The sequence below is a fragment of the Anticarsia gemmatalis genome, chromosome 3 (assembly GCF_050436995.1).
Source record: "Anticarsia gemmatalis isolate Benzon Research Colony breed Stoneville strain chromosome 3, ilAntGemm2 primary, whole genome shotgun sequence".
Taxonomy (NCBI): Eukaryota; Metazoa; Arthropoda; class Insecta; order Lepidoptera; family Erebidae; genus Anticarsia; species Anticarsia gemmatalis.
This window is the reverse complement of record NC_134747.1, coordinates 4,189,761-4,215,504: the sequence shown is the minus strand read 5'-3', so window position 1 is coordinate 4,215,504 and position 25,744 is coordinate 4,189,761. Positions and strand designations below refer to the sequence as shown.

Below are 25,744 nucleotides of genomic sequence, written 5' to 3'. Positions count from 1 at the left end.
AACGGCAAGCCACACCTGTATGCTCTATTTTTAATCTAATCCTAGATAACACGTGAAACGAAAACTGTATAAATAAATGTTTGTATTATCAGAGTCCATCGCGAGACACACGCGTCGATCTGATGTGGGAGGCTGTACGTGACGAGTGCGTTTTATTTAATCTGTCACACTTCCTGTCTCACTATCTGCTTTATGATGAATTGTTGTTCTTTGACCGCATTTTTGAAGTGTTTGATGGTGTTTTGTGACGGTTTTTACCGAAAAAATTATTGAAATAGACAATGAATTAAGCGTAGTTAGTTTTTTTCTAATGAGGTACTACCAGTTTCGTTTACCTCTTCTAAAATTAATTTCTTAAGTACATCTAAAACCAAGGTAGCACATGTTAAAGTCAAAATTGAAACTTAGTAGTATTTTTTATAAAAATAGTAAATTGTTTTAAAATGGTATTACATAACAGTACAAGCAGAACTATATTTATGTCTACAAACTAAAATAAAAACACGTTTTAAATAACGCTTTCAATTTAATTCACGAACAGTACCGTGGAAATTTTTCAATTAAAACCTTCAAAATTCCATCAGGATACAAAAATATTTCATAACAAAGGGGCGAGCTCATAACTTTTCCGACGAAACTTAATTATAAGTCCGTTGAGAATTTCCCCAGTGAAATACCAAAGAAATATTACGAATACTCGCTACCGAACTATTGAACAAATTGTTTCATTCTAAACTATTCGAGATAGCATCTCAAACTCGTATAGAGTTGGGAATAAATTAATTATGGTGACCATAGTCATGAGAATAGTCCAATTAGTGGGCGATATGTGCGGTGACCATATGGTAAATGTTTGTTTGTGTGATCAGCGATTAATTATTGTTTTCGACGATGTTATAACAACGTTGAGTAGTTGTAGGCGTGAAAGAATATTTTCCTGTATTTCCTAAAAACTGTAGGTATCAATGATTGATAATTCTATTTGGCTAGGCTGTCTTAAGCCCGAGTCCCCACACTAAGCTGGGGTAGTTTACTCAAGGTTAAATTAACCCCTCATTACGAGGGAAGAGCCTTTCCCAGCAGTGGGATATAAATGAGGTAAATTATTATTTATTTAATGTTTAATCCGTTTTAATATTTTTTTTGCAAGTTCTATGAGACACGCCGATTCTTCGTAATCAAATTGCACGAGGTTGAAAAAGTTATAGAACTGATTCGGTCAGAACAATATTTTTATTTGTTTCGGTTTACAAACAGATATAACAGCTATACATAAAAAGAAGCACATAATATACACAGCATGTATTTTTATTTTAACAAGGATACAGAATCTTCCTTGTCTACTAGTGAATGTATAATCCAAAAATTCTTCAAATGGTCTCTGAATACTGCATTGTCTACGCCTATTATTTGAATTCCTGTGCTTATTTGCTCATAAAATAGTTGAAGGGCACACGCAATACACTATTTAACTTTGTACAAACACTTCTTATCACAAAGCGTATGAGTTCTTAATTTAGAATGGTCAAGAAAGAACACGAATGAGACGTGGTGGTTCTACTCGTTTTTAAATATTATCGGCAGGCTGCGGTTAGACTTGCATTAAAATTAGTAGCTTACTTAAGTAACCTTATATGTCTTTGGCATAAAATTGATTTCAGCACAGCCATAAAATAAAGGCAAAACAAAACAGGATTTCTTTTATTGCATTTTGTGCCCAATTAATATGAAATCGATGTATTCTAAGATTTAGATTATACGAAACTACTGCACGAAGAACATTTCTCGGCGTAAAAATTATTAGGGGGTATCCTTTTTGTTAATCCAGGCTATAAGTTATCAGTACACCAAATTTCAATAAAATCCGTTCCAAAGGATTTTCGTGAAAGAGTAACGAATATTTACAATATTAGTAGGACTTATTTACCTACAGTAAGAAGAAAGTATCATATCCACGACGTAACTTACAAGTAAGTAAATGGAAGTAACTTTCTAAAGCTTTAAGTTTGAAAATTACATCAATATTTCTTCCACGTCCTCGTAAAATAAGGCTTTATAGTTTCCTTTGTGGAACTCTAAAAGCAATCGTAACAAGTTAAACAGAGTTTTCCGCCTTTACATAACTGTATTTTATCTGTCCCTTCCCACGGTGCTACAGGGTGGGCCTAGTGTACAGTATGACCAGAGTTAAATTAAATACTTGAATCAGCATTAAGTTATGTGTATTAAGAAGATAATGGTAAAGATGGTTTTTAAATTATCGTTTGTATATTAGTATACTTAGTAGTTTTTCAACTCCAATACTGTATATGGCCACCCATCTAATGACTAGCCGCGCCTAAAGCACCATATAGAACTTTACTTTTTTTTACTAGTGCTTTTTACAGCTTTATGTCCGTTTTTTTTACTTTTTAAGAAGTTTACTAATGAGTCATTTATTTATTTATTTTTGGATAAAAATCATGATGCTAATCACAGATCGCAATAATAATTAAACATGGAATAAAATATTACCGAGATGAAAACACAGTAATATTGTATCATTTCGAAGAATAAGTGAAGTATACATAAACGGTATTGAATAGTTGCAATAAAATTTATTCTTAAGACATTCTGTACATTGAACAATCAAAGGATGTTGCCGTGATCACCATTGAGAGTATGCGGATAAGTAAGATTATAAAATTAACTAACACCTCTTAGGTATGTAATTGATTTCATTCAAATAAAATATATTGCTAAAAATATAGCTACGTACATACTATTACGTTGAAAGAGCCTGTTTCGATTGTAGTACTCCTACTTTTAATGCGGTCTTAGAGTGGTAAGAACTCTAATTAACCTTTATTTGATCAAATTTTTAAAACATTTCTTTGATATATAAAAGTTTTTTTAAAAAGTATTCTGATAGAAACTTAGTATTCGGATAAAATTATGTCACCGCAATGAAAAAGTAGGTAACTTCATAACGTCAATACAAAGTAACTATTTTTACATGTCTTATTTATATTCTCAGTTAATGGTTGTGCTTGTTTCATACTTTTTGTAATAGTCTACTAAGTAAACGGATTTAGTAAGGATTTATGCTATTCGTGTCATTTCCGTTCAGACCTAGAAAAACTCGCAGATTTAAAGATTGCGAAATTGCTGTTCTAGGGAATATAGAGTTTATTTTTATAGCTTTTACACTTGAATAGAAAAGTTTGGTTTATTTAACACTTATTCAATGTTATTAAGACAAACGTAAGAACTGTACGTAGTAATCGTGCATAATTCACCTCAACTTAACCTTTAAGGAAAATGCGTACAAACGTAATGTTGCAATACTTTAGCTCGATCGGAAGGTGAAAGTAAAACTCAATGATACGTATCTCAATAAAGCCAAAATATAATTACAAGTACAAGACAACCGCCACCCGTGAGATACAACATCAATTAAACAACAATGTTTACATCCTAATAAACACAAATGTTTGACCAAAAGTTTGTGATCGAAAATCACACACATCGCCCTCTCGGCCAGAGTTTGGTCCAACTAACAACTTTACAGAGTCGTTAAACCCAACTGATCCAATTAAAACTCGACGCGATACTTAATAATTGCTTTAAAAATTCCACATGACGAGATAAAAACAATAATTTCGTACTTTAATACCGTCGACGGTAAAAAATAATAAATCCGTGAGCGTTGTCGGCCTGATGAAATGCTACGATACCCATTCGGAAAGGTTATTTCAATACAAATTACAGCTACTTGCATTGCTTCTCTCTGCATGCCGACAATTCTGCAAATACTTTTATCCTCTCTAACACTTAGAATCAAAACGACTTATGTTCTAATCCCACACACTAACCTCTACCCTATGCTTAACCCTTCTCGGAACAAAATCGCTTGAGCGTATCGTGCAGTTACGGCATTGTTCCTGTAAAGCGAGTCGGTCTGATTGAAATTCCGTGTACTAACAATGTGTATACATAGTATACAGGGAGGATTTATATTCTTCTATGAGATATACTTAATTTGTGGTACATTTAAAAATCTACAAAAGCAATTAGTTCGATAAGTGTTAATATGCGCATAAATCGGATAAGTTTGGTTTTATCTCGGGCTTAAGAAACCTTCGGGCGTGGTATCGACAAATCAGTGCTGTTTATTGTTTTATGCAGTACATTAATTTGTTCAGGGTTTGTAGCTTAAGCTTTAATGGATTGTGTTCAGTCTTTTTGTATCTTAAGAATCTATTTAGCGATCGATCTGAATTTTATTATTTATACTTGTAGAGTGAGCGGGCTCTCCATTTTTCTTTGTGTAGAGACGTGATGATGGTTTTCATTCGGTGTATCTTATTCATGTAATTTGGTTCTCAGCAATTTTTTTTATACAAAACCTATGTATAATTTAGTTTATTTCGTTGGTTTTGTGTTGATATATTAGTAATATCCACGTCTGAAATGTAACAAATCTCTTTGAACTAATATAGTATTGCACTAAGCGGTTAAATTGTATAAATTACTTTATATACCATATAAAAAAAATAACCTCACTTAACACTATTCTTCTGAGTTACATAATATAGATATAATAAATACCGTTCATAATGCCAATAAAAGTAAACAATAAAGCCTCTTTTCATAGGATATAATATAATAAGGGATCATTAATTCCTTTGCTACATAGCACTTAATATATTCTTAGCCGTTTTGCCGCCAATAGATACTCTTAGCGATTGCCTCGATTATGAATAATAATGTGCACGTGGATAATAAATAACTGGAAGAGATATTAAACACTACCTTCTGCTGTGACTTTGTCCGAGTGAAAAGATTTCCCTGAGTAAAAAGTATTCTGTATCAATATAGACACAAAGGTTTTTCTGCAGCAAATTTAATAAAATTATATATAATAGTAGTATGTATAATAATTTTGGCGTGATTAAGTAACAAATATTTTATTTTGTAACATGTAATTGTTAAGAAAGATGTTTTAGGTTTGCTTTTGTGATACTAGATGGCAGCACTATAACTATATCAAAATAGCGTTTGAAACTTTTCAAAAACCGTGTGATGATTTTAAGTTATTTTAACACAACTGACTGTAGTATTCTTATGCCCTATTGACTTTTTACACAAAAGAGCAAATATTTTATATTTAAACTAGATTTTTATTTTAAAAATTAGTTATCCAAAGAAAAGCCGAGTGACATTTTTCTTTCAATTTTATTTTAATTCCAAAATAAGGAAATTATAAAACAGCTGGTTACCCATAGTACCCAATTAGATCATCGATAGCATTTAGCTATTTTGATTGACAATATAATTGGCAATACAGTTAAATTATAATTTTAAAGTGATATCACTACAAATACTAAAATACATTTTTAGGAACGGTTCTCTAAACGTTCGTTCAAAAAGTGACTGATTTACGATACCCAATAAATATTGAAATAATATTTGGGAAAACTATTAACATTTAAAAACTTAACTGTTATTTTATATTTATCGATATAGCTCGTTATTAAGCTTCGACGCTTAAAAACGAATTATTTCTATGTAATAGAGGCCAGTTATAAATCTTAGCGCCAATATTTTGAGCTTGGAACATTTTTTTACAATTGTCTATGGTGTAGCCATAAATTTAAAAGGTTATTAATACCAGGATCTTCGGCTAATTATTTTGTATGAACTTTGACTTTTGTAGTAATTATTTTATTAGGCACTACGATATTGCGTGAGAATTATTAGTATTAATATTTGATACTACAGTTAAAATTATATTAAAAGCACTTAATAAATACATCGTTATACTTGAATATTGTAATTTTTAATCTTCAAAGAAAGAAGGAGCTTTTAAGATTAATTATTTCAAACACACTAAAAGCCAGTTTCGCGGCTTATAAATAAGTTTTAGTTCTGTTCTATAGATAAAGCAGCAGCAAATCTATGAAAATGGCTTACACACCTTGATAAGCTCACAGGTACATATCTACTTACTTAAAATTGGTAGAACCAGAACTAAGTCGTATAAAATCCAAAAATATACCAACACCATGAAGAAGTTATTAAAATCAGATCTGGATTGAACCGGTGCGAATGCAAAACAAATTGATATAGCTTCAAGCGAAATACATTACACAAGTTCAATCATCACAATTCATCACGCACGATAGACGTACGGAACACATACAGATATTCGTTCATTCGCTTATGTATATGTTATACATCAGTTATAAACTTGAGTTTGAAATGATAAATTTCGTTATATTATTAACTAGCTGACCCGCGCAACTTCGCTTGCGTCACCTAAGAGAGAATGGGTCAAAATTTTCCCCGTTTTTGTAACATTTTTTACTGGTACTCTGCTCCTGTTGGTCGTAGCGTAATGTTATATAGCCTATAGTCTTCCTCGATAAATGGGCTATCTAACACTGAAATAATTTTTCAAATCGGACCAGTAGTTCCTGAGATTAGCGTGTTCAAACAAACAAACAAACAAACTCTTCAGCTTTATAATATTATATAAGTATAGATTAGTATAGATTTAATTTAAAAGTTATCGGCCTCGGGTTTTAGAATTGAGCATGGCACACGCCAAATATCTCTCCATGTAGCATCAAGCCGTTGTGAGAAACTAAAAACAAGTGATTTAAAAGCCAGGGTTTTGTCACTTCTAAATATATATAAGTTGCGTTATGAGGAGGAATTTTGTCAGTTGTTTCCAAACATTTCTTGTCACTTTATCTAGCAACTAGGTATTCAGACAGCGACAGCTTCTATTAGTTATCTGCACCCCTTAGCTAGAGTTCTGGTAAATTATCGAAGAAAATTACTTTCTATTCATTTCAAACCATTCTGTCATCCCAGTAGAATGGCATCTCCAGAATTGGTTCATTTATTATCAAGCCCAAAAAATTGTATTTACGATATTTGAACAGATAAAAGTGTACTAATTGCATGCTAGTAAGATTTTGGCACCTTTTACGACGGTCTATAAAACGCATTTTGACGTAGTTTCTAGTGAATTAGCGAGTTGAAGTGTGTGATAAGATATACCGTGAATAAGTTCACAAGACGACTAGAGTTATACGATTGACTATAAAATTCTTCATACTCGATTCTTAATATTTGTGAGAGTAACTGATGAGTTTTTTGACGGTTGTATCGAGTTCACTCGATGGATTCTACATCAAATAAGTGTTACAAATGTTTGAATCGTAGGATATTTTAGTAACTTGACCAATAATCTCGAAACTTGCATGTGAAATTAAATGTTCAGACGAAATGATTAAAAGTTAGCGTATCTCGCTTTTTATGTATTTTTAAAAAAATATTTACTTATTTAATTAAATACTCATTTGATCTCAACGGAAATTCTGAGCTTCTGACGTCATAATGTTAGTATTTCAATATCAAAAACCGATTTGACGTTTCAAAATCAGTCACTAATTTGACTGGTTTTAAAATATTCAATTTTGTATCTAATGCTTTTTCATTGATTGAATATCAATTAATAAATTAAAATAAAACAAATCTAGTTGGAACTTTTATCTTAAAACTGTCATGTAGCGTTCTTGAATCGATAAGGAATACATTGTACAAAACTCAATTGTAAATTAGGCCGTCGTATCTTGTACTATTTTCTGTAAACCTGTTTGCAGCTTAAAATGCTTGCGTACCTATTAAAATCTGCATAGGTATACTATATAACATAACTATGAGATACAGTGGGCTTAGAGTCAAAATATTCAAGCATATTAATACTTATATAATATATAAAACACGTACAACCCGCCTCAGGACCGAAAACCAAAAACTTTAATTGCTTTTATCCGTACCCAAAGCGCTTTGCAGCTTCAAGTCTCCCACAACCTGTTTACAAGTCGATATCTCATCCAGTTGGAACTAATTCCTCGGCTGTGAATATCAATCACGGTGCAAACAGCCCTACGATTATACGACCGCGTGCAGTGGCATATCGACACATTACCATGCCGCGTAAATCTCAACGCTATTGGGTGGCCCGACAAAATGATTGTCACCTTTTAAATTTGCATTCATTATCATACATTATACCAAGATCATTATTCATTAGTCGGCCGTGTTGTCTACTTAGGACCGTTTTGCATGATTAGGTGTCGTGATGTTTTAGTTTCGTATTCATTGCGCCCCTATTTGTTTGACGGGTGTTGGCTTATTTCGCTTTGTGCATGTGTGGCTATTGTCCCGTTTTATTACCCCACCAGTATTTTTAATGAGCTATCATTTTCAAAGACTCGACGAATGTATTTAAATCTTCATTAATATCATTATCATGAAATAATGAAACTATTCATGTGTCAGCACGTTCTCTTATACGTTAAATATTAATAATTTCATAGAGTGATTGTCGACTTACCTTGCTATATTAAATAAAAATACCAATAAGAAAAGTATTGCTGCATGGAATGTCCTGTACATACTGTTACTTCCAATATAAACACGCAGTTTTTTCATGTTGGCAACACAAGGTCCCTTTTTCGCGGGCTCATCGTTTTAAGATGTCACTTTTGCCGCGAAAATTGACACAACGCACTGGTCTCCGTCACTGAACGTCAAAACATATTCCAAAACAGGTTCAAATGTTACTGTTGTTCCAAAACTTTTGAATTTAGATCGTGATTGTAGAAAGAATAGAACGAATTTTGAATATATTTTTTACAAGCGTTTTTCGCGTCGTTTGTTGTATTTAGTGAGTGTTCCGCGAGCGTTTTTTATTCGCATTTTATTGTTTGTTTACGTTTTTAGTCAGTGTACCGTCGGCGCGTTGCCGTCGGTTTGTATAGAGAGCGTGTTCGGTCGCGCATGTCGGTGCGTTCGGCCGCGTGGGACGCGAGGCGTTCTCTTCGCGCCGCCCAGACGTCGAGAAAAAAAAAGCTAGAGGGGCGTCTTCAGAGCGGCCCCACCTACTCGCCTCATTATCCTTGTTTACGCGATTATTTCCTATATTTCGGCACGGAACAGATGATTTTTATGTGTTATGGACGGGCGTGTGAACACACTGAGGTCTCGTTTGACAGTGGCCAAGTGGACGCAATCCCTGCGTATAAAATGCCGCCCCACGCCTCGTCCCGACTGTGGGAAACGAAATCCCGTGGCTATTGGTTTTAAGGGTTTTTAGATATTGATTTTTATTGCGAAATTTGCATTTAATTTGTCGTCAGCTTGTAGTGTGACAATAGTAAAGTTTCTTGTAGATGTAAGATACTAAAAACTTAACAGTTCAATATGTTTAGGTAAACAGTGGCCAAGCTTAGCAAGGTGTTTTTAGCTTTTTTAACCTGATAGAGTCTCATAATATACAGTGGTAAACTGTAGTTACACTTCTTTATAATAAGCTTTAGTTATATAAAAATTGCATCAGCCAGACTCACTCACCATACTTTCAATATAAACGAATAAATTTATTTTTTTAATGTATTTTGGCAAACAAATGCTTGACCCATTTAGTAATGTTCCATTGTAAACTACATGACATGCTGTCAAGACAAACTTAAAACCAACTTGAATGACAAATTGTTCAATAATCGAGAGGGTCGCTATTTCATCACAACAGCCCTTGAGGGACTACTACCCCTTAGTTAGGGGCGGTTTTGTCGCGTGCGCAATGACAATCAATTACCAACAAACATATTTTCAAACAACAATAAACCTTATTACTACTATTTATAGTTCAAATTTGTAACGACAAGCGAATGTCCAGATTTATTTTAGCAGTCACAGAATAAAAACGTTTCGTATATTCATGTTGGTATACTGGTATTGTTGAAAGTACTTTTGTGTAGTATATTTTATTCTGTGGTATTCAATAAAGTGCTTATTGATGGTTTAATGTACTTCTCTGTGTCAAGGGTTGACAGTTAGGGTCAGTTCTATTGTTAGTTTTTTAAAGGGATCGTTAACTAAAAAAAATAATTATAGTGGTTTTATTTTTATTGGCAATGTTTATGTCATTGATCGTTCTATTCTAGAACTTTCTATTATAGTAACATGTTTTAAAACGATAATTAGTCTTAAAACGTTACTATGTTTCGCTAAACTCTATCTCGGTAGAGTATTAAGCTTGGTATTGCTCTACATGTGTAAAATCTAGAAGTATTTTTGTTTAAAATTCTTGGTATCTAAAAACAAGATATAAAAAGGTGTCGTATCTACAAATTGCTTGATGATAGAGGATGATATAGGCATGATATTCAGGTCTTGCCAATATAATCTGTAAACCCTGAAAGCATCATCAGTTCCTGAAAGCGTTAAACAAAACAAACAAACTATATTAGTTATGAAAAAAAAATCTTCTCTAATTTAACATCAATACAATTCTCAAAATCCCAAAGACATCAAACCTAGAAAGTTACCAACAAGATATAAAGGTACAAACACATCCGCGCCGACGTACGTATAATACCTACATGCTGGCAATATAAGTGAAACTTTATGCGCGGTCAGGCACTATGGTAATGACGCTTTGATCTAGCCACGCGTCGCCACTAGCTCTGAGCGCTTCCTAAACATTATTATGATATTTCACTAGTTATATCTACGACTTTGTCCGTGAAAATATAGGATTTTTAGTGGGTTTTGCACATGAAAATTAACACGAACTTTACTTTGGAATGCTCAACGTTTGGGTGTAGGTTACACTAGCCGTGGGCGCAGGTGACCTTAATGATTTTATAAATTTGGAGCGTTTTTATTTCTGTTTCCGATATGCCATGAAATAAATATATTTTCATATTTAAACTTGACAAATCAGCGACTTAGATTTTACTAGTCCATAATATCTAGATAAAATCTAAGAAAATGTTAAATAACTGGCTTATAAATGATTTAAATAATGATAGGGCACCCTTGTCATCAATTTAATACGTTTTTTAAAGCCGTAACAGACAAACAGTGCTAAAGTATCATTCAAATACCTAACATTATTTATACAAAGATGGTTGTATCAGTTTATTATTTCAATAAATGAGTTATGTCTAAATCGTTTCGTTTTATTTCTTTGTTGCGTCAGCTCGTATTTGTCTGATCTTCTAGCCATCGAATACGCAGTATATATCGCAGTAGCTTTTCAATGTCGAAAGCACTACGAATTACAACATTTGCTTTCTCTTACTACAGCTACAACGCAAAGTGTTTGCTTGAAAAATCTCTGCTTCTGCAAAGAATTGTGATAGCATTTCAGAACAATAAACTTAATCGTATTAATACTATACAAACTGTTTCTTGTGTGTTATCATACATAATATTTCGTGGCAAAATATTCTAACAGTAAAATAAACTTCCTACGATAAGTTCAAACATATACTTATTTCAATATTCGCTTAATCGTGCGGACCTTACATAGTGTTTACACCTACTACAGCACCTAATTTTGACATTAAACCGTCAAGCACATAACTAGCACGTTTACCCTAAACAAAGCTTAGATTTCTACGCATAGGCGTATGTACCTAACTAAAGGATAAGCTAGATTGGCGAATAAAACCCTGTAAAAAGAGTAAGTAAAGTTTTTTATCTTAAGCTTAATCAATTTAAGAACTCTTGTAACGCTCTACTTTTGATATTGACTGTCAATGCTGTTTTTTCTTTTTTAACATGTCGATATATGGGTCTCGTATAGTACGAGTGATATAATTGATTTATCTTCTGGCAGAAAGTCCAAGGCAAAAGTAAAAATAAGTAATTAATAAGTACAAGAATAACCACTAAACCGAAATGAAACTTTGATCTCCTAAGATTGCAATGATTTGTACAAAATCGGTTATCCTATTTCATAAGCTTGAAAAAGCTCTCTTACCGTTTGGTTTTCTACAGTCGGTGTATAAATTCGCCAATCTATAACTTGGTTACAAATGTATAAGGTGGCACGCCCAATTGTCGGCAATTTTAGCCCTGTGCCGTCATTAGAACGTAAACACTTATATTTAAATAAATATCCCAACACTATTACGTGTCGGATAGGTTACTGCGATTATCACAGTGTTGCCAACTTAAAGCAAAATAGGATGAAGAGTTCGGTGGAAATCTATTGATATGAAATAAACGTCGTCTTACACGTAAATTGCTTCAAATGTACGTAACAGTGGTAGTACATTTTGTCTTTTATTCTTGGTAATTTACCTAAAGGATGAAATTATTGAGTGCCCAAAATAAAAAATAGTTTGAGTTGGCATTTATTTTAATAAAACTGAAACTGTACTTTGAATCAATATCATTGGTTTTAAAAAATACAGCATTTCTTATAATATAAGACCATTTTTAAATGTTTGTTGGTTTTATTTATTGTTTAGTTTTGTGTTTAATGTTGAATATACATATATTTGAGCTTACATAATTTTTTCTTCTACGTTAAATGGAAATAAAAAAATTGGCAACCCACACGCACATTTACAAGCTATTAAGCGTTACATACACCTCGCTCCCAGCTACTGTCACGCCTCATTTTCTGTTATTATCAATTACCCCGCGAACGAATCGCGACACCACAATATTGGACAACACGGCGGTCAGTGGTGTTGCCAGCCGCGTTTTAAAATTACCAACAGAAAGTATTTTTATTTATTGTTTTGTTTTGTGGTTTGTGTGTAATGGTGTACATATTTCTTTAGAGATTTTTAATGTTCTAAATAAAAGTTATTTTAATGCGTTGAAATATATGCTATAAACAATGTCTTTTAATATCTTTCGATGTCGCAAAATGTTGTACCAATTTTGTTCTACTTACCCGAATTTTACCACCTTCGTGTCAATTTCTGATTTTACAAAAATGTGTAGCTATGCTGTAAACTGCAATTAAAAAACCCTTGTATGTGTCTTTCATCCACATCCTTGTCAAATTCCAACAATAAGTAGGTAGGGATGCTGTACACTACAATTTTTAAATGTAAACAGTTTTATCTGTTATTGCATAAAAACGTATTAAATCTTATTTATTTTACACCTTTTCGACTACTTATTCACATCCAACTATACAAATCAGGTACTGACAAAAACAGTGGATTAAAGAAATCTCTTTAGTCTGTAGTTTTAAATCAACAAGTACCATAAACTAACTAATTAAACGACACACACATTTACAACATGAACGGAGATAATAACCATTTCCTAAGCAATAAATATAAATATGTAAACATATAGCTTTTTAATAGTACATGTGTATCAATAAAATCTCTACTAATACTGTAAATACGAAAGTAGTCCGTCTGTCCGTCACTTCTTCCCGCCCCGCCTAAACAACTAAACTGATTTGTATGAAATTTTGTGCAAAGATATTTTGAGATCCGAGAAAGGACATAAGACAGTTTTTATCTCGTAAATCAAACAGAAACGAGAATTATGCGGGTAACAAGTCATATAACTATGATCCTACAACTTTGTAGAAAGTCTTGATTGCGGGTGGCGGAGGCATAAAAACTTTCAGACTTAGAACGTCAGTTACTTGCAAACTTTTGCATTGAACGGCAGCCTGTTTGCTAATGCTACTTTTTTGGAAATACTCCTTATTTTTAATTACATTTAAGAAAAAACATGCATTCCAAGACTGTCTCCTAAGTTGTCGACTACAGTTTTTATATCCTTTCTCGGATCTTGAACTATATTTCTACAAAATTTAATCCAAATCGGTTCAGTAATTTAAGCGTCGGTCGTGACTACACAGTCCACAAACGAAATCGCGGGCGAGAGCATAGCATTATTATAAAAACTTAACGCTAATTACTCGCACTGAAGGTTTGAATATAAGACGCTGTAGATATGTTCACACAGACACAATTAGATAACTTTAGGGGGCTATATAAAAGGGTTATAAATCAGCAGAGGGTCGAACGCGATATTTTAGGCCGGTTACAAATGTGCGACGGTTTTTGTGCGACTGTTGAAGACTGTGACTAAAATGTCTCGCATTTTTTAAAGTTATTAAGTTGGTGAAATATGATAAAGTGTTTTTGAATGACCACGGGGAAAATTACCAAAAGGGAATGTGTAGAACAGTTAACATCAAAAATTTTGAGACTCTTTCAATAACTAGATCTTTTTTACGCCTTAACTCAAAAATAAATAGCTTTAAATTACGTGTTAAATATTAATCGACAAATTATTTTAACGTAAAAAAGCTTTACATAAAGTTTGTACAGATTTATAGCACACAACATCTTGGCTATTTAACAAAAATAGTAGTAAACATTCCTTTTCCTGTTTTTTCGAAAAGATTTCTAGTCGTAAATCTCCAACAGGCCTATTTACGGGACGGTGTTCGGTCCGATCGTTCGGCCGGTGCGTACGCTCGAGGCGGGATCTCGTTAGCATGCGTATGTGACATTTCACAAGGGCTAATTGCAAGCATTTAGCCATCGTGATAAACTACTCTGGCAACCCTACACGCATTGCGATCGGATAGATTATAACGCGGTAATTTGCACAGACGCGTTATTCGAATCAAAATAAAATGTTCGTGTGCTTTGTGAGAAAGTTCGTGTAATGTTTTAATTAATGAGCCGAGAATGCTTGGACCTAATTTAACATCGTGTTTGTAATTAAAAAGCAAGAGTTATAATAATAAAAGCTGAATTAAGGCGTAAACTATTTAAACGCATATGCGAAAAAGTCGCCAAAATAAGGTAGGTATTCTGATTTCAGTATAACTTTAAGTACCTAAAGCTGGCAAAAACCTAAAATTACAGCGAATTTAATTGACAAGAGAGCTCTCTTCATACCTATAGAAACCAGACATAGAACCTGAATACGGTTGTAAAAAAACAGCAAATTCTATGAACTAGCTTTTCTATTGGCTAATTTGGGTGTAATTCATACACCTCTGCCTGCATCTTTCGGTATAACAGGTGTCATATTATGTATGAATGTAAGTTAGGTATCCAGCAAAACGTAGACAGCAATAAAAGCCTTAGGTAGGACCATAGGGCCAAGGACTCTAGCCTATTTCAACATCTAGTAGCACCTGATCTATAGCATACGGTATCTCTCCCATCGATTTCCTTCCATTAGCATTCAAAACACTCTCTTGCATACCAGAATGATAATTTCTTTTTTATAAGATACTTGCAAATGGCTCGCATAACTAGTATAGTTTGAACGCTTATGATTCTATAATGAAACGATTTGTTTACTTACTGTTGATCATTTAAGAACTATATATGTATCGTATTGTAATTGAAATGAAAATATGTTGATGTTATTGTAATAGGTTGGTGTAAGAAATATTATAAACTAGCTGACCCGCGCAACTTCGCTTGCGTCATATAAGAGAGAATGGGTCAAAAATTTTCACGATTTTGTAACGTTTTTTACTTGTACTCTGCTCCTTTTGGTCGTAGCGTGATGATATGTAGCCTTTAGCCTTCCTCGATAAATGGACTATCTAACACTGAAAGTTTTTTTCAAATCGGACCAGTAGTTCCTGAGATTAGCGCGTTCAAACAAACAATCAAACAAACAAAACAAAAAAAATATTAGTATAGATAGATAAACTGCTATAAATACCGTGACTTTTACTTTCGTTGACTTAGGACCATACTTTCTATAGCTAAGATTTTTTTTAATGAAATAAATAACTTTTCAGCATTGCATTTCGGAAGAAGGAAGGCTATTGGAGTAGAAACTTTTCCAAATTTAGTTATTTTGAAGGAAACAAACAATACGGTTTCAATAAGAATCAATCTTCAGTTAACGATACCTATCTTAGTTATAAAAGCTACCTCCAGTCTTGCTTAAGCCTAACCATTTACATCGGTATGTTCATTTGTCTGTCTATCTACTGATTATTAGTTAATTTATGTACCGTTTACAATAATTTAATGATGGTGGAATTATATGTAGTGGTATTCGCGTTTATCTTCGCTATTCACTTATCTTATTTAATTGAATAGATAAAGTAAAAGAGGCTGGTTGCGTTTCTAATTTAATTAACGTTTTGGTTATTAATTTTGCGGCACAAAGCACTGTATTCAAATACTATTTACCGAGAATTCGAATATCCTAATAATAAAATCGCGCTTTATTCTCATAGCGTTAGGTTTGTAAAGATGCCAGGAAAATCCTCGATTGCACTGAATTTACGTTTAATGTGCTTTTAAATCATCTTTGTTAGATATAGCAAATAACGTTTATACGATCGCTACAAAATGTAGACCTAAATGAATTAAAATCATATTGTTTTTTTTTAATTAAGGTGTTATGTAATTGACTTACGGATCTATATAGTAGCAGTTACTCAATAAAACTTCTACTGATTTTTTGGGATAAACTTGATTTAGTAGCAAATTTTCATATAAACAAACATACTTAATTAAATCTCATCTGTATTAAATCTCATTAAGTACAGTATGAATAAAACTTAAGCCACTGTACTTAAGCATTTATATAAAGGACACGACGAATTCTCTACGCAAGCTTATCATTCTACGGCGAGGTTCCCACACAGTTCTAGAAAACAATTTACCATTCATACATAAGACGGTACGGCGGAGTGAAGTGTGATTTATTTTAGACTAGGCTTTAAACTGTGGCTTTGTTTGTGGTATTGATTTGATTTGTTTTCATTCTCCATACTTTGGCCTGAGGTTTGGCTAAAAGTTAAATAGCTCTGGCGGAAATAAATATAATAACATTTCTTCTCAATTTCTATTGTCTCAAAAATCTACTACTTCTGTGTGTTATAGTTCTCGAAACTAAGGGTTTTCCGGAGCTTAAAAATCTGTTTATTTTTATATTTATTATATTAATTTATTACTTTTAAGAACTTTTACATTACTCATTGTCTTCGTCTATACAGATTGTCATATACAGAAAATAGTTTCGACTAACGAAATTTGGCTGCAAATGGAAAATGGAAAACATTAAGATCTTTCCGAGACACCGGTATTCATAACATTATAATAAACAAACATCCAAACTCACAACACAGACAAAGCTTATACATAGTAAAATCTACTGAAAAGCAGCTCAGTTCTCAGAGTTAATTAGACACTTATTCGTCAACGCGCGCCGGTGTACAGGATGCTTGCCGTGATTCATTACCTGACATACCGCCTCGCGATTATACCGGCATTTTGTGTTCAATGGGACTTTTACCCGTTTTTAGGGGTAGTTTTATAGGGACTTTTTGTCGAGTAAAAGGAAAGTGTTATTGGTATAAGATTCTTGGTAAAGGACATTGGAAAATTTACTGAGGATTTCTACGGGTTAAGATGAAAAAGCTGTGCTATTTGTAGTAAATGGGATTGGATTTTTCATATCGGGATTTAGTGGTAGCAAAGAGATTGGTTTTCTGAAGTTCTATGAATCTTAAAGAGTTTACAAAATGTGAGGGCTTTTAATATTTAATTTTCAAAGTAATTTCGAGAGATTAAATAGCAAACATGTTTTTGATGCAAACCTTCGCATAGACGCGGGATTGTTTATTACTTGAAAACCATTTAGTACACATACTTACTTACTTTCATACATCGGATCCTGACCTTAAATTCACAACATAATCATCGTAGCCCGTAAATTTAAAACATCACTATTACATTACAATTTAAACCTACTTTTTGCTCACACAAAAATAGAAACAATTACAAAAATTGAATAACATAATTAATATCCTAAACAAAACATCGTCCGGACAAAGATCACCGAGCTCGAGACAGGACACGGCGCGCGGCGTAATTTGTCAGTCGCGTATTGATCGTATCGACGCAACGATACATTTATCATGTTAATCGATCTAATTTCATCAGGTCCCGGTGAGCGATGGAGCCCGTTGTGGGAACGATCGCTAGTGCATAGTCATTGTGTAGACTAGTGATTGTGATGTAGATGTGACAAGCATTATTCTATAATTTCAGTTATATTTTCTGAAAATTCATCTATGTTTTCTTTAAAAAGTCCAAGAAAAGTATGGGTAAGATGGTTTTTTCGTAAGAAAAACTTATTTTAGAAATTTTATATTATTAACAGTAGTAGTTAGCTGCAATTTTGATTTTTTTCAAACTTTTCGTTCAGAGAGCCCTTGATACGACCGCGCAGATAACTACATACATATATAAAATCACGCCTGTTATGCCCGAAAGTGTAAGCAGAGGTGAATGAAATACACCCGCAATTTGCTATGTACAATGATAATGAAATACTTAAAATTTATTTTTGCAATTTGAATTGTAAGTACCTACTATTTATTTTAACAAAGCATAGTTAAAGGGTTCTTTCGAATATAGTATAAAGTTTTACATTCTTAATCGTGATCTATTTATTCAGACAAAAACAATGTTTAAAAAATGAATATCAACGCTAAGATAACGTTATGTACTCTCTGAGACTTATCTATGATAGGTAAAATACCAACCCATAATCCTCTATTTCCCTCTCATCATTGTCCATTACAATATCGCGACCACCAACGCGATCTATAGTATTTGGTTTGTGGTTTAATTACCAGCCATTGTGGTCAGACCATTCCATTGTGTGCATGTGCAGTGGTGGTTATTGTTTGAGCATCCTTGACTAATAGCTAGTTCACTCACATTGGGTGAACGACTCTATATTGCCTTGAACAATATTAGGATATGATATGACGTAATAGATTTTTTGCTATGTTGGAAAAAGGTGGGGATTTTGAGATACCTAATTATTTAAATTTTATTTATTGTTAAGTACTAAGAATTTGATTTTATTGTCGCGATACATGATTTATGTACCAGTGTAAAATGTTGGTAGAAGTTCGGGATAGTCTTGTCTGAGAGTAGATCTATAAATAAAAGCTTGTAATATGTTATTGTTTCGCGTTTAAATTCTATCTTTACATTTCGCGCTACACTTATACTAAATTATTGGTATTTTATTGCGTCGACATAAGAAAATACCAATAATTAGTTTAGTGTTTAGTGTGTTTAGTCACTGACAGACTTTTTTGGGACTTTTAAATACATAGGCTCGACATGACGTGCTGGCCCTTTTGTAAATTTGCAGCTTTCAAAACTCTGCCAATTTAAACTTCGTACAAATTTTAAATACTAAACTTCAAACAACATCATAGTCTGGTATAAAAATCTAATATAAAAATTCATTCACCTTCAAAAGGGAAATAAAATAAACAACTAAAAAAAAAAGAAAAACGAATTCTACGAGTCGCATTGTTTCGGAGCGGGTTCCGCTGGCACGAATTGTTTCGCGGCGAGAAATTTCAAATTTGAAACTTTGGAATTTGAAATTGAAAAAGCTGGAAATGCGTGGGTGATGCGGGGTGGGGGGCGAGTGGGCGTGGCTGGGCGGGGCTTGTCGCTAGCGGACAGGCAAAGGTGCTATATTGCGTTCAGCCAATATGATGGCAATCGTTCATTTTCACGCATGCTAAGTGAGGCTAACTAGGAATTCATTAGCTGTTTTATTAAAGCAGTTAGATGCTATGGAATTTGTAATGATCTGCTTGATTATGTAGTAGTTGTAATGCGATCGTTTTATATTAAGCTTGGTTTATTTCACAGTATTCTTCATTAGGTAAATTAAATACAATTCAGTTTATAAGTTAATTATTATTGTTCATTTTATTAAGTGTGGTATCGGTTTTTGTATTTTTATGGCAGTTTCGAGTGTATTATAGGTGATAGTTAACTTATACACTTTACCTAACTTGTAGGTAATCAGACATCTGTATCTGCGTTGTCAACGTTTTTATTTATTTACCAAAATGTTTGTTATGTTAAATAGGCTACCAAATTCCTCTATGTAGGTAATATTAGATCAAACATGTACACATATTTCTTCAAGAGATTGAAAAAAAAGTCTACATTAAGAACATCGAGTCAAAATAAAAGATCCCAATCAAATTAAGTCAAACACAAAAGATCCATTATAATTTCAGGAACTACAACAAAATTGACGCCCGTCAAAACCAATCATCAATCCATTTTTTACCAACGAACCCTAAAATTGAAAATTATAGACAATGATACGCAAATAATTACCCACGGTGCGCTGCGTCAATATCACTTTGTCTTAAACGTCAATGTTCAACGGGAAAGATATAGAATGAGCCACTGATAACCATCTCTTTGGCTAAACACCAACATACATTTACTGCCTTCAAAGATCTTATTGATAACATCATAAGGGTCAATTTTCTTTGTGTTTTTGTTGTTTGTATGTTTGTATGTGGTGTATTAATGTGTCAATCGCTCCTCCTTCTTCATTCGATATTAATAATCTTGTCAATCCACCCCGTGAGAAATACTTTACATCAGAAGGGTAACCAATAATTTGGATGTAGCATTACTTTGATTGGGTAACGTTTTGTGTTCATATAATTAATTCTTGTGTAATTTTTGTATTATTATATTAATGTGGGAGTTCGCTGAGTCACTGAGTGTGGTTCTTGTTTTTATTTGGGAGTGTGTATGTATTTTTGGGCAGTTTGAAATGAGTGTTACTGGTAGAGAGATACCAGCTATTAAACATAGATAATTGTTTTATTAATTTCGGGAAATGTAACAATTTTTGCTTTTTTTATTTTTTTGCTCTTTATTGTTTCACATCTTTTGCTCTTGCCTACTACCCCGTTTTCTCTGTTATTTGTTAGTTTGTAACTGTTTTTTCAGTACCTATACAAATATTAAAATTTTCCGCTATAATGTAAGACACAAGGTGTGGTTAATGTTTCATGAAAAATCCCCTTTCCCAGCGATTAATATTCTCTTGGTCAGACACTCAAGATTTTGGAACTAATAAGCTGTTATTATGTGATACAATATAATCATGGTAATGAGTAATCACAAACTTGCATATAACACGTCTTTCAATGACTAATAGTGTGATTTCATATTGGAAGCGTATCGCATTCAATGCCAGTGCCTGTAAATTGCTTGGTTCAGTTATTACCTTATCTTTATATATATAATTCTTCTGTAAGTGTGTCACTGAACTTGTCTTAATCGATTGGATCGATTTTGATGTTTTTTTTTGTGTATATTCAAGGGGATCTGAGAATGGTTTAGATTATTAAAAAAAGTTTAAAATTTTCAAATTAAAGACGTGTAGACAGGACAACGTCTGTCGGGTCCGCTAGTTATATATTATGTATATGTATGAGTGCCTAACTGTAAAATATTCATCTAAAATACTAGTAACAAGAGAACGTTATCGATGATTTTGTTAAATAATCCCTTAAATTATGTTAAAGAATGTACTTAATTAATCTTATTTAACGATTTTTGGAGGAAATAATTCTATCGATTATAAAATCTAAATATATTCGAATAAAAAAGATTCTTTTTTATAAAAAAGTGCTAAACTAGGGCTAAAAATATGTCTAGGTTAAGGCTCTGGAATATCGCTTGACAATAGTGTTCAATATAAGAAAACTTTCAGTTCAGATTTGAAAGAAAAGAAACCAAAATAATCTATCAAAGAAATCCCTAAAATATTTACCCAACCACCGAAAATCTCTTAATATCGCAAAAAAATGGCCGCAGTATTTTAGTCGTTCATAAATATAGGTTTGCTAATACCGTTCCATTAGGGTTGTGCCGAACAGTATCGAAGCACCGACGATCGCATTCCGATCAAATTGGTAATCAGATAAAGATCAGGGGTTTATTACTGATGACAATAAGCCTTTGTTCTTCGGAGGAGGCACTTTGTGAGTGATGTGTGAAAACGTGTGGTTTTTTTACTTAATTGTGGCTTTGTTTGGAATGTATAGATTGGTATGTTGGTCGCAGGAATCTGTTTAGACAAGTTTTGATATCTTTGCTTAAAGTATTTTGCCTTACAAAACAAGTTAGGCAACCTTTAGTAGAATATAAGGTTATAGCAGAAATATTACATTACAGAGTGTTTTGATTTTCTCTACATCTGCTGAAAATATGTATGTACAATCTATATAGAACCAATTTGTATGAAACTTCGTACTTTGATAGATTCAGGGACATCTTTCACGAAAAATTCAATCCAAATCTATGGCAGTGGAGTCACAAGTTAGGCTAGTGTTAAAACATAAGTAGCTCGTAATAAAATATTTTTTATCACAGATAAGAAGATCTTTATCTAAACTGTGATATTCGTTTTACGCAACATAATGCTTAGCGCATCCAAATATTCCTTACTTCGAGTATCGGAATCAGAAATTGACGCGGCTCTCTCGATTAAAGGGTAAGCGCGTAATTTGCACCCAAAATTAATTTATTTAACATTACCCCGTGTCCGCTGCGCTTGGATGCGCCCGCGCGGCCCGTGCATAATACATGCCCTGGTTAGATTCTGAAGTGCAAGGTTACTGATGTAGTACAATGATCGAAGACATTTTAAAATGAATAACGGGCGGTAATTGGCGTTTTCATGCTCAGCCTATGACTGAGTTTTTAAACTATATCTCTTTAATCTTTTGTCTAGTTGTTAACGCTTTTTTTTCTCTTGAATCGCCTAAATTTATTAATTTACATTACGATCTTGATTCATTTTCAGTCTCACGTATTTGTTTCGTGTGTATGAACATGGATATAGCAATATAGAACGGATAATAAGAGATATTCAGCAGTAGACTGCACCGCGGTGAATTGATTTGATTGATCAATCGTCATGTTTATTTGTCCGTCCAACTTCACTAGTTCGCCGATTCGATTCATGCAGCATCAGAGAGATCAAAGCTACTTCAAATAGTCCTGTCTATCTGTGTTGTTTCGTTATAATAATAAATATATGTTTTATAATTTTACCGCCGTCCTAGCAACGATGAAATCTAGCCACATTTATTAATTTTATCACTTGACACCTAATTCACATGCCACTTATCGTGCACTAAACCTACACAATTTACTTTCAAAATCACATTAATGTCAGCCCCAGTTCGGATCTTCTGCTTTGTGTAAAGTGCATTGATAATAATCTGAACCATTCTCCGGTGGTGAGCGAGAGGTGTATAGCCGTTTTTAAACGTGTGAAGAAGACAGGTGACGTTGAATAGAAACATCAAAATTTTACAGCGTTTTTATTGCGCTCGCGCCGATCGGAGTGTTTACATGTACGCGTCCGGTACGCTTACGGTGTTTCGGCCAGTAGGTGGCATGCTCCGAATATTGAGGTAAAACCACTTTTTGTATAACTATAAAATTTTTCGAATATTAAATAGGAAGATAAAGGCGTTAATTAACGTGTGAAAATGTTGTTGGAGCTGTAATGGAGATAGGAACTAGGAGGATGGTTTAAGATTTTTCAATATTTTAATTCAACAGTAACAGTAACAGACTTTTTAAGCTCTGAGTCGCGTCTCTGAAATCGGGAGATGTAACTTTTAAAATTAGTTTTCAGCTTCGATCCAAAGATTATTAATAAGGGTGACCTTTAAATTAGTATCTACTGAACCTATAACTTATGGCTACTTTAAAATTGGGGAATGATGTTCCGATAAAAAATCTTCTTCTTCTTCTTATCGTATGGTTAGTGGTCAACCTAGTGTCAAAGTTGTTCAAGCCGCCCGAAGGCCTTTGACGTGGCTTAACGACTGTTATCTTTTTGACAATAACCGGGGCCGACTTTTTACGTGCCCTCCGAAGCACGGAGACGCCCTGTTCAAATACCACTGTGCGGTCACCCATCTATGGAATGACCGCGCCAAGGTTTGCTTAACCTACAGATCGTTTACCGACCGGTGAGCGCAACTAGCTACGGGCGCCTCATATAATAAAAAATGCAAATATGATCAGAAGATTTTGTTATCAGTCACCCTCGCCGGTGGTCACCAGAAACCCAAAGCCTAATGAAATCATTAAACGTTTAACAAAACGCACAGAACAAATTTAAAACCAAATAAAGTTATGAATTTATATCTGGTAACCTGTCCTTTAATCCTATAAAGTGACTTTAGGGGCGAGATAAATTAAAAAGTTAATGCCGCATGCCGCATGCCGGTAAAATATTGGACAAACATGCGGGGCTCGGGGCGAGACGAATTCGGCATGCAAGCGATGACAGTGTGAGAAAAGGTGGTACCCACCCAGGTGCTTTTTGTGCTCTCTTTATTTTGAGTCAAATAAGTCATGTTCTAAGATGAAGTTGTCAGATTCTATTGGGTGTAATTATTTTAAATAATTACAATGTGACGTCTGTGGGTTCTCCAAAGGAATAAATAATTATTTATTTATCAATGAGTAACGCAGAATCACTTTGTCCCTACTAATACATTTTTAAAACACAGTATCGTTGAACTTCACCTAAATTTGAATAGCAGTGAGGAATTATTGAATAATTTCGAAGCCTAGCGAGCACTCCTTCCCAAAACTATGATACTATCTTCACGAACTTTAAAACAGAATCTTTTCTGTTCTAAAGTCCATCTAAAAACACTTCAAAAAGGAACTTAAAACAAAATTTATAAGAATGAATAAAAGGGAAACGGGGCGAACGAAAGTACAATTGCGCAGTATAAATAGAACGACCGCGATCGCGTGCGTAATGCGCATGTCCTTTAGGGACGGTAAAATAGTCACGTCCTTTTCGCTACTCTGCCTCGAGCACTGCTGGTGTAGTGGTATCATGCAAGATTCCCATTCTTGCGACCCGGGTTCGATTCCCGGGCAGTGCACGTTCTTTTTGTTTTTGTATCGGGCTATTATTTCTTCTTTTTGATTATTTGTTACGATTTTAAATCGCAACTTTCGATAGATTTCGTCTTATATTCTGTTTGCTGTATTTTGATCGAATTATTGCAAAACTGTGGTATTTAACTACAGTTTTGTTGGATTTATGGATCAATAGACGTCACAAATAAAAAAAAATACTGACTCAAATAATTTTTGACTTCTAAAGCGACCAAAAAATAATTTGTTGAGGTCAGAATCGTTTATTTATGAATAAAATACCAATCGTTCCGAGACAGTGAAACGCGGTAGGTTGACATGGGAAGCCACCGTTGTACGCGCTAAAATTCCCGTGCGAAAATATTCCTGTAAGCATCCCATGGGAATGGAACAAATTAATGTCTCTCGATATTTGGTATCATGACTCATTCTTGAACAGAAGGTGGAAATGACTCAAATGATTGACAGCACCTTGATTTGCTCTGATTTGATTTTCTTGGAAATCATTTTGTGGTTGGCTGAATGCAATATTATTAAATGGGGAAAGTTTGTACGTCATCACATGATTACTTTTTTAGATAATGACGAAATCGGTGTTATTTTCTGATGACTAGAAACTTCAGATGGATTTCATCATGGTTCAATTCTGGAGAGCTGAGAAGATACCTACTCATTTGTTGGAGTAAGGAAAAATAATGTGATATACTTTGTCCCTTGGCGTTAAATAAAATCATTAATTTCATCAAAAGCAAACAGTATATTATGATGACTCGTCTTTTTCCTAAAATACTTAGCCTTAAAAGCTACAGCGGTTAGATTGCCATCACTCCGTGGGAAAACTGATAAACTTCGTACGTGCTTCGCAAATTTTTGAAGACAAGTCATAATTCTTTTGAAAAACGTTCCTAGTTAGTCATATTATTCTGAATGGAAGAATTCGTATTCAATTAAATAAATGATGATTATTCATAGTAATGGAAGTTTTATAGGCGTGTAAGGCATAGACTTTATTCAGGTTCCAAGAAACCAAAAAACAGCTTCGTCATTTTGGGTACAAAGTCTAATTAATACCTATTTACCTCTGAATCACGAGCCATTATGGAGCAGAACAAATTTCAATGGCCTAATGTGTACCAAAATTCCGTTTA

General features: G+C 33.6%; 1 protein-coding gene and 1 non-coding gene across 2 annotated transcripts in view; one reads left to right on the top strand and one right to left on the bottom strand.

Moving 5' to 3' along the window:
* The window catches only part of Wnt10 (Wnt oncogene analog 10), a 33,151-nt gene extending 24,126 nt beyond the window's left edge, over positions 1-9,025 (bottom strand). The window contains exon 1 of the mRNA XM_076135347.1: positions 8,393-9,025. Coding sequence (XP_075991462.1) covers positions 8,393-8,490 — 98 coding nt within the window. The 5' untranslated portion in view covers positions 8,491-9,025. The remainder of the gene's footprint in view (positions 1-8,392) is intronic.
* A 15,505-nt stretch (positions 9,026-24,530) lies between these two features.
* On the top strand, positions 24,531-24,601 carry TRNAG-CCC (transfer RNA glycine (anticodon CCC)). Its single transcript has one exon. It is a non-coding gene; the product is annotated as a tRNA-Gly (tRNA).
* Positions 24,602-25,744: the final 1,143 nt, after the last annotated feature.